Source organism: Bos javanicus, chromosome 15 (assembly GCF_032452875.1).
Source record: "Bos javanicus breed banteng chromosome 15, ARS-OSU_banteng_1.0, whole genome shotgun sequence".
NCBI lineage: Eukaryota > Metazoa > Chordata > Mammalia > Artiodactyla > Bovidae > Bos > Bos javanicus.
The window spans coordinates 47,644,613-47,653,812 of record NC_083882.1 but is presented as its reverse complement, the minus strand read 5'-3'; the positions used below and the strand labels follow the sequence as shown (position 1 = coordinate 47,653,812).

Here is a 9,200-nt window from a genome sequence, read left to right as displayed (position 1 = left end):
TCTAGGAGTATAGAAGGGACTTAGTCCATATGGTAATAAGCTTTTCAAGATTAAACTGTCCTTAGTGTTTGATACTTGCACAGAGGTTTAAAGAAGGTTATGTTGGGTCAAAGTATTTTCTAGACCATTCCAAAGCATAAGAAATCACAGTGAAAGTAAAGTTGGTTCATCATTCTTAATTTTCATCCAAGGAAGTATAACATAGGGAGATGCTTCCAAACTTGGTTAGAGGAGCTTTGGCATAGTCATTGGAACTTTCCTCACTACCTGGCCCTCTCCCAGTTCTGTGGGCATGGATTTTTAGCCTTATATTATTGCAGCTATATTACCAGACTTCCCTGGTAGCTCAGATGGTAAAGCATCTGCCTACAATGCAGGAGAATCAGGTTCAACCCCTGGGTTGGGAAGATCTCCTGGAGAAGGAAATGGCAACCCACTCCAGTATTGTTGCCTGGAAATCCCACGGACAGAGGAGCCTGGTAGGCTACAGTCCATGGGTCGCAAAGAGTCGGACACGACTGAGCGACTTCACTTTCACCTTCATTACCATCAGAAAGATCAAATAATAGGACCATACACAGTTAAAGAAATTAGAACTACAAGGGACTTACGCACTTTTGCATTAATGCTATATTTCTCCATTAGAACTTGAAGGCAGAAAGAGAAAAAAGTCTAACCAATATTCTCAATTTTAGCAAGTGGCAGATCAAGGGCTTGAAACCTAGACTCCTAAAACAGTAAGACCTTCATGGATGAGGGCACAGCATAGGTAAGGGAGAGCTGTTTCTAAACTTCTGACTCCAGCCTCTAGGGATCCAACCTAAGTCCGAGTGACCTGGAAATTATTCTGGGTCTAAGGTTTCTAAATATTATTATGCATTCATGTAATTAAGAGGTCCTTCCAGAGATCACTGACTCGTAACTCCGAACCTAGGAGTCAGGATAGTCACTTGCTCAAACTAGTTGGGATAGGAAGTCTCAGCCTTTCATTCATACATTTATATAGAAGGAAAAAAGTCCCAAGTGGATCTTAATCTTTCAGTCTTAGCTAACACAATGTAGTGGAAAGGTCTTAATCACATCTTTAAAACTGGGCTTGGAAATTGTTACTGTACAACCTAACTCTTCTGCTTTCCAAAAAGAATAGCCTCAGACAATCAGCTTGACACATTTAACTGACAAATTAATTTTCAACTGTGAATTTATCGATGGTTCTCATTGTCTGCTTGTCATTATCTGTTTGCCATCTTACACTGTTAGGTAGAAGAGACACAAAATTCCCTGTTGTAATTAACAGATTTTCCCATATCAGTCTCAAGGTGGTAAAACTAAGATGAGCTTTTAAAGCTTCCATTCTCATGAATATGAATAATTCTGATACTTCACATAGATGGGAATAAAATACATCAAACACTATTTTTCAGAGGAAAGGTAATCATTACACTGTTCTATAGGAAGATTGCCATTGCGTGGAGTGGCACTGATTTTAATTCTTTTTTTTAAATTATAGTCCTCAAACAGAAATGTTAACAGATTTTTAAGAATTGTGTACAATTCTTAACACCATGGTTCCTCAACTAAATTTCTATTTTGTCCTTCAAAATGACCAGCATACTGGCACACAAGCCCTACAACACCAACTCCGGAACAATTCTGTGCTCTGTGTCATGTGTTGCTATACTCCCAGTATGGAGCACTTCTGAAGAAAGTATAAGGATGGGCAGATTTCAAGCACCATGTGCTCATAATTTCAGATTTTAACTGGTATCTCATTACATAACTATGCTTTACCTATTACATGGTTTATAGCAATAAATTTTTTATCATACTAAATTTGTTATGTACCTCCTGCCTTTCATGGCTTCCATATTCCATTAATTTCTATTCCATAAGGAAAAATGAAAGCATTAGAAGTAAACTGGACTTCCCTGGTGGCTCAGATGGTAAAGAATCTGCCTGTCATGCAGGAGACCGGGGTTCGATCTCGAGTAGAGACGATCCCCTAGAGGAGGGCATGGCAACCCATTCCAATATTCTTGCCTGAAGAATTCCATGGACAGAGGAGCCTGGCAGCCTACTGTCCGTAGGGGTGCAAAGAATTGGACACGACTGAACGACTAACACTATCTCACTATCACCGTAGAAGCAAACTATCTCAAATTCCAATCTTTTGACATCTACCGTCATTATTTTCTCATATTATTGTATTTGTTTATTACTAATATATTTTTATGATCAAGCAAAGTTCTCAAACTATGCTCTTGGGAGCTCAGACCATCACTCACTTTCTCTATTTCTTGTGTTCACAATGTGCTTGAACTTACTGACTTTTATATCTAATACCAGAAACCTTGTGACTTTTCTTTTTTATGCAAGTTTTTGATAAATATATTTGGAACTAATCATTTCTGCTTTCTTGCTTCCTATCTCTTCCTCCCATTATAATCTGGCTTCAACTGCAGGTTGAAGTTTCCAGTGAGGTGTGGGTCATCAAAGTCAACAGTATCTTGTCTAATTGGACTACTTTTCAACAAGTTGTATTATTGACCAATGTACTTCTCCACCATCTGTCTGCTATTGACTTCCTTGATACTGCACTATCCTATCTTTTCTTCTAAGTCTACAATGTTTTCCTTCATGTTCTGAAAAAAAATGATATTAGATCAAAAAGAAAACCTCAAGAGGTCCACAGAAAAAATAATAAAAAATACTTCAAAACTGAGTGCAATAAGACTAGACATTTTTTGAAATGTCAATACTATTGACCTGAAGCAAACAGACTGGCAGGTATGTTTCCAGTACAGATAAGTCTATTTGCAATCACCAGGGAATTGCAGTCTGGGCTCTGAAACCCTACTGAGACATATGAGTATTTGGGATATTAAGGAAAGAACTATTTTGCAGCAGGAGAAAGAAAGTTGGGATGGCCATAGTGAACCAAGGCTTCATGGTTTTTTATTAGCTGAATCCTTGCCTGAAAGAATAAAGGTCTTTCTTCCTGTTGGGCTATAATCTGTGAAAGCTTCCCTTTCTGAACTCCAAACTCCATATAATTGAAATTTCTGTTTGTTAATTTTTTTAACAAAATCTGGTTATTAAGCAACTCTAAATTTGAATGTCCATCTCCATGATATTTTTTGCAGGATATCAAGTAAATTTCATGTGACCTCACCCTCCACATGAGTTCTCCCTGTAATTCAAGTCTCAATAACATCAGTTTACAGGAAAGAAAAATATGAATAGGAAACTGAACAGTCATCTTGAAACATATATCTACAGAAACCAATGGTCTGGGGCAAGATGACTGAAATTACTGTTTTCACTTGTGAAAGAAATTTCAATTTAATAACTGTGATTTAACTCTGAACAAAATGTACTGTACATTCTTGTTTTTCACCAAAGTTCTCTGTTTTCTCAATGATATCTTAAAGATGAAATAGAGAGTTTACCATGAGGTCAATAATATAATGAATTGTAAGCCTCTGCTTGTCTTACGAGAAACATCGTGACCTGATATCTGACCAGGTCTCTCCTTGCATGAGTCTTACTTATATTTGCTTCATTCCCACCTAATGAGTTGTCTCCTTTATTTAAGAGGGCTTTCAAAGAATGCACATTTTGGAGGGAGAAGTACAATAATGAAATTTATAAAATATTATAATAAATGTATTTCTATGAGTACATAGGGTTATGGAGAGCAGTGGTTGCTTTTCTTCCATTGAGCTGAAAATGAGACTAATTGACTTAAACATTTTCTGTATAATATTCTGGATCTTTTTAAATTAATATGAAGTTGAGTGACAATGAATAATTTTACTTTTATAGACTTGTCACAGGTATCATAGCAAAGATTTCAGCATTAATTCTTCCTGCCCAGTTTCAAGATTTCACAATACTTTCCCCAATGTTGTTAGTTTACACTAATTTCTATTTTTTGATATATCTTTTTGTGTTTTTCATTTCTTAAAGGCACAAAGCAATCTTTCATCACAAAATCACCCTATTTTAATAGTTTATCTTGAAAGCAAAATTTAATGAAAGATTGCCAATGTTCATTCTCTCTACCTACTCATCACAGAATAATTCTTAGCCACCTCTGGCTTTCTCCAGAATACCTTACCTCTGAACATTTCACTGAAATAGCATTTGTCAATTTCACATATTACTCTCATGTCATTAAATCTAGTACTTTCACCTCTATGTCAATTATAGTGTACTTCTCAACAATCCTAAATATAACTGATTTGTCCCTTCGTCTAGAAACATTTTCTTTGCTTGACTTCTGGATCATACCACACATTCAAACTTACTCTTCACTCTCATGGAACACTTCTGATCACCCTTTGGCCCTTTATTTTTTTCTGGGTTTCTTTATACTAGGACATCCCTGGACTTAGGTTTCTTTTTCACTCTTTCCTTAGGTCTTCCAATATAAATGGCCATAAGCTTCAATGTATGCTAGTGACTCCAAAACTGATTAACTCATTAATAAATTTATTGAAGCTCAGTTGCAAGTTCAAGGTGAAGTAAGTTTCATGGTATCTTTTTCTTAATGGTACACAAACTGCATCTTTTCTGAGTCTATTTCTTGTTTTGCTTTTTGTTTTTACTTTTATGCTCCAATTTCACTTCTAATCCTTAGGCCTGTCAATCACTGGAATCCGCTAAACTGTGTTTGACATACGTCCTCAGATACATGAATATAAAGTCATTTACTGAACGCTTACTTTAGAAACTTGTATTCATCATATTGTGTTAAGTATTATTATATTGCTTACTTTTAACTCAATCATTTTAAATGTGTTTATGTAATTCATATTTCACTTTTGCTTCTAATTATTTTATAGACTTTCATAACATGCAACTGAAAAAGTTATTATCTGATTATTAATATCTAATTTTTTCCAATCTCTCTGTCACCAGGAATAGTTTTATGATAAACATCTCTCACATACACACATACACACACATGGGCATGTTCTTATGAAACAAGGGATATTTTATTTAGAATATAAACAAAGAAGTGAGCTTGCAGAATAATCATCTCTGCGCACTACCTTTAATATAGTAGCCTTTATACATGCAGTCAACTTTGCAAAAGACACCATTGAAGCCAGAAGACATGAAATTATATTTTTGAAGTGCTGAAAAACAATTTCTATCTTAGAATTCTAATCCAATGAAAATATAAATCAAAAATAAATACTTATTTACATAAATTATGTTATTCAGAATGTAGAGTAATGATTACTAATGGAAGAAAGAACTACAGAAATTAAACCACTAGAAAGAAAAAGCTGAGGATATTAATGACAAATATTTACTCTTTTAAATAGGAAAAATAATATGTAAGGTCTAAACATACATAGAGGTAAAATATATAGCAATAAACAGCAAGAGCAGGAAAGGAGTTATTGGAGTCAAAGTCTAGTAAGGTTCTTATATTATTACAGTGCTAAATGTGCTACTTTGAGCACCTTAGACATTGAGAGGTAAAGTACAAAGTGATACCTATGTTAACCACTACAGAAAAGTAAAGGGACGCATAACAAAAACAACTGCTGCTGCTAAGTCGCTTCAGTCATGTTTGACTCTGTGCGACCCCATAGACGGCAGCCCACCAGGCTCCCTTGTCCCTGGGATTCTCCAGGCAAAAACACTGGAGTGGGTTGCCATTTCCTTCTCCAATGCATGAAAGTGAAAAGTGCAAGTGAAGTCACTCAGTCGTGTCCGACTCTTAGCAACCCCATGGAATGCAGCCTACCAGGCTCCTCTGTCCATGGGGTTTTCCAGGCAAGAGTACTGGAGTGGGGTGCCATTGCCTTCTCCTAACAAAAACTACCACTGGAGAAAAACACAATAACAATAATAACACCTATTTTACTGGTCTAAAATGGCAAGAGGAACAAAGGAAAAAGAGAACAGAGGAAACTAAACTAAGATGATAGAAACATAGTAAACTTGAAAAAAGGTCAGCAACTACATAATGTAAGTCGACTTAGCAATCAAACTGAAAGAATATGAAATAAAAGTTTAGAAAATATCTTCGATAAAAATATACAATTTTAAGAGACATCATGTGTATATAAATACAAAAAGAACTTGTGTTCTACCTATAACAGACAAAGTAGATTTTAACATAATAAATATTAGAAGTGATAAACTGCAGCATTTCATAATGATTACAGTAGTACTTCAACACAAAAATATAAAATGACTCAATTTGTATGTGCTTAATATCATTATGGACACATATGCGTATATACATACACACAGAATTTAACAGAACCAAGCAAAATTAGGAAATTCACAGTGAAATTAAAGTTGGATCTTTAAACAGGTCTTTTCAGTAACTGAGGGCTTCCCTTGTGGCTCAGCTGGTAAAGAATCTGCCTTCAATGCAGGAGACCTGGGTTCGATCCCTGGGTTGGGAAGATTCCCCTGGAGAAGGGAAAGGCTACCCATTCTAGTATTCTTTCCTAGAGAATTCCATGGACTGTATAGTCCATGTGGTCACAAAGAGCTGGACAGGACTGAGCAACTTTCACTTTTTCAGTAACTGAAGAACAAGGGGTTAGAAAGGTCAAAATGCCTGCAGAAGATCTGAAGAAGATGAGCATCGTATCTTGATTAGTTCATGCAGAAAACAATAACCAACAGCTCTAAGGTACAGTATTTATTTCTCAAATGCAAAAAACAAAAACAAAAACAAAATTAGTAACTGGACAGAAAATACAAACAGAACTTTCAGTGATAAAATCTACAAATGGGCTGCGGCCACAGGTTCCACAGCGGGTTGGAGCCGCCGCGGGCGCGCCGCGCACTGCAGCCCCAGCCCAAGCCTTGGGCTCCACACTCGCAGCCCGGCTGCGGCCTCGCCTTGGCTAGGCCCTGAAGGCAAGGACAAAGAGGCTGTCTGGAGGCTCCGCCGGAGCCAGATTTTACCTGCAGTTGGAACCACAGGCTTCAAGATGGTTTGCGGGGGCTTCGCGTGTTCCCAGAACTGCCTGTGCGCGCTCAACCTACTCTACACATTGGTTAGCCTGCTTCTGATTGGAATTGCTGCATGGGGCATCGGCTTCGGGTTGATTTCCAGTCTCCGTGTGGTCGGCGTGGTCATCGCAGTTGGCATCTTCTTGTTCCTGATCGCGTTAGTGGGGCTGATTGGAGCTGTGAAACACCATCAGGTGTTGCTTTTTTTTTACATGATTATTCTCTTGCTTGTATTCATTGTCCAGTTTTCAGTATCATGTGCTTGTTTAGCCCTGAACCAGGAGCAACAGGCTCAGCTCCTGGAAGTTGGTTGGAACAATACAGCAAGTGCTCGGGATGACATCCAGAGAAATTTAAACTGCTGTGGGTTCCGAAGTTTTAACCCGAATGATACCTGTCTGGCAAGCTGTGTGAAAAGCAGCCACCCGTGCTCACCCTGTGCTCCGATAATAGGAAGATACGCGGGAGAGGTTTTGAGATTTGTCGGTGGCATTGGCCTCTGCTTCAGTTTTACAGAGATCCTGGGTGTTTGGCTGACCTACAGATACAGGAACCAGAAAGACCCTCGTGCTAATCCCAGCTCATTCCTTTGATGAGAAAACAAGGAACATCTTTCCTATGCTGATCTTGTACATTTCCTCTAAGTTAAGCTCATTTGCCTGTTTAAGGAAACAGTACCTGAAAAATTACATTATTGACAGTGGAATTATATATTTTTATGTTTCTCTAAATGTTTTTCTTTTTCCATTGCTGAAACAAATCTGAAACTTGTGGTCTCCTCTGAACCTCAGTGGTAGCTGTAATCTACTGGTTTTCACAGTGTCTGGCACTGTCTACTGTGGCCTTTCTTAGCATTTTTACCTGCAGAAAAACTTTGTAAGGCACTGTTGTGTTGATCATATTGTGACTCTTAATGTACATCTCACTGGAATAATTGTTATGTGGCACTGTGCTGTATAGCTAGTTCTCACTGGAAAAAAGAGTTGAAGTTTATTAAAGCCAGAAAGTATGAGATTATTATAAGTCCAACAAGGGAAATCTAAACTCCCCAGTTTTTTGTCCTTTTAGGAAAGAAGTGATGTGGTGAATATTGTTAATATAAAAGTGATGTTAGTTCTAGTAGTCTTTCTGATCACACTAATGTAGTCTAGAAATAGTCGTGTCTTTAGGAAAGTATGGTTTAGGTTTTGATTTTTACAGGTAAGTGCAAAGGAGAAATGATTTCCTGAATGTCCTAATGTGTAACATTTACCTTCAGCCTTCGAAATGAAATGAGTTTGAGAAATTCAGAAAGCATATCTATATATAATCTTGGTATTGTTTTATAATAATTTGAAGTCCCAAAGATTGCCTTTTTAAAGAAGTTACTATAATGCATTGGCCCATGTAGTAAAATGATATTTGATTATCTTACAAATTCTAAATACCCTTCTTATGAAATTTCTCAGTATTGTCACAGCAGCTTGTCAAATCCAAGCATATTTAAATGTGATCTCCTATAATTTGAAATTTAAATAGTAGTGTGGTTCTGTATATTATGTTAAAAAATTAAAGTATGGAAACCTTAAAAAAAAATCTACAAATGGTAAATGTGCACATTAAAAATGTTTGGCATTATTAAGCACAAATTAAAACAGAATATGAATGCACAAATATGAGAATGGATAAAGTATAACTTTAGAAGAAATTCAGGCAAGGATATGGAAAAACTGAAACATTAATACTTTGCTGGTGGGAATGTAAAATGATACAGCCACTCTGGAACATATTTTAGAAATTCCTTTAAATCACAACCTGTAACTATTTCAGCTTAGCAGTTAAATCTCTGGATACTTATCCCAGAACAATGAATATTTATGTTCACATAAAAACCAGTAGATGGTGAATGACATCAATAAAAATAGCAAAGTAGGAATATAAAAGTCTGTCTCTAATAAAACAATGGATAACCTGGAAAAGTAATTGTCAGAATCAATCTTTCACAAATCTCAATATTAATTAAAAACTTGCTACAATTAGGGGAAGGCTTAACCAAGAAAAAAAAAAAAAAAAAGCTTAATCTTAGTAAGAGAGGTGGGCTTCCCAGGTGGTGCTAGTGGTAAAGAACCCATCTGCCAAGGCAGAAGATGTAAGACATATGGATTTGATGCCTGGGTTGGGAAGATCCCTGGAGGAGGGCATGGCAACCCACTCCAATACTCTTGCCT

At 36.8% G+C, this 9,200-nt stretch overlaps 1 protein-coding gene across 1 annotated transcript; it reads left to right on the top strand.

Moving 5' to 3' along the window:
• Window positions 1-6,789: 6,789 nt before the first annotated feature.
• LOC133226730 (tetraspanin-13-like) lies at window positions 6,790-8,568 on the top strand. Its single transcript, XM_061380600.1, has one exon. It carries the CDS (start codon window positions 6,972-6,974, stop codon window positions 7,584-7,586), a length of 615 nt encoding a protein of 204 aa, XP_061236584.1. The 5' UTR covers window positions 6,790-6,971; the 3' UTR covers window positions 7,587-8,568.
• Window positions 8,569-9,200: the final 632 nt, after the last annotated feature.

Excerpts from the sequence above, each read along its gene's own strand:
- LOC133226730 (XM_061380600.1), top strand. The coding sequence starts at position 6,972 with ATGGTTTGCGGGGGCTTCGCGTGTTCCCAGAACTGCCTGTGCGCGCTC.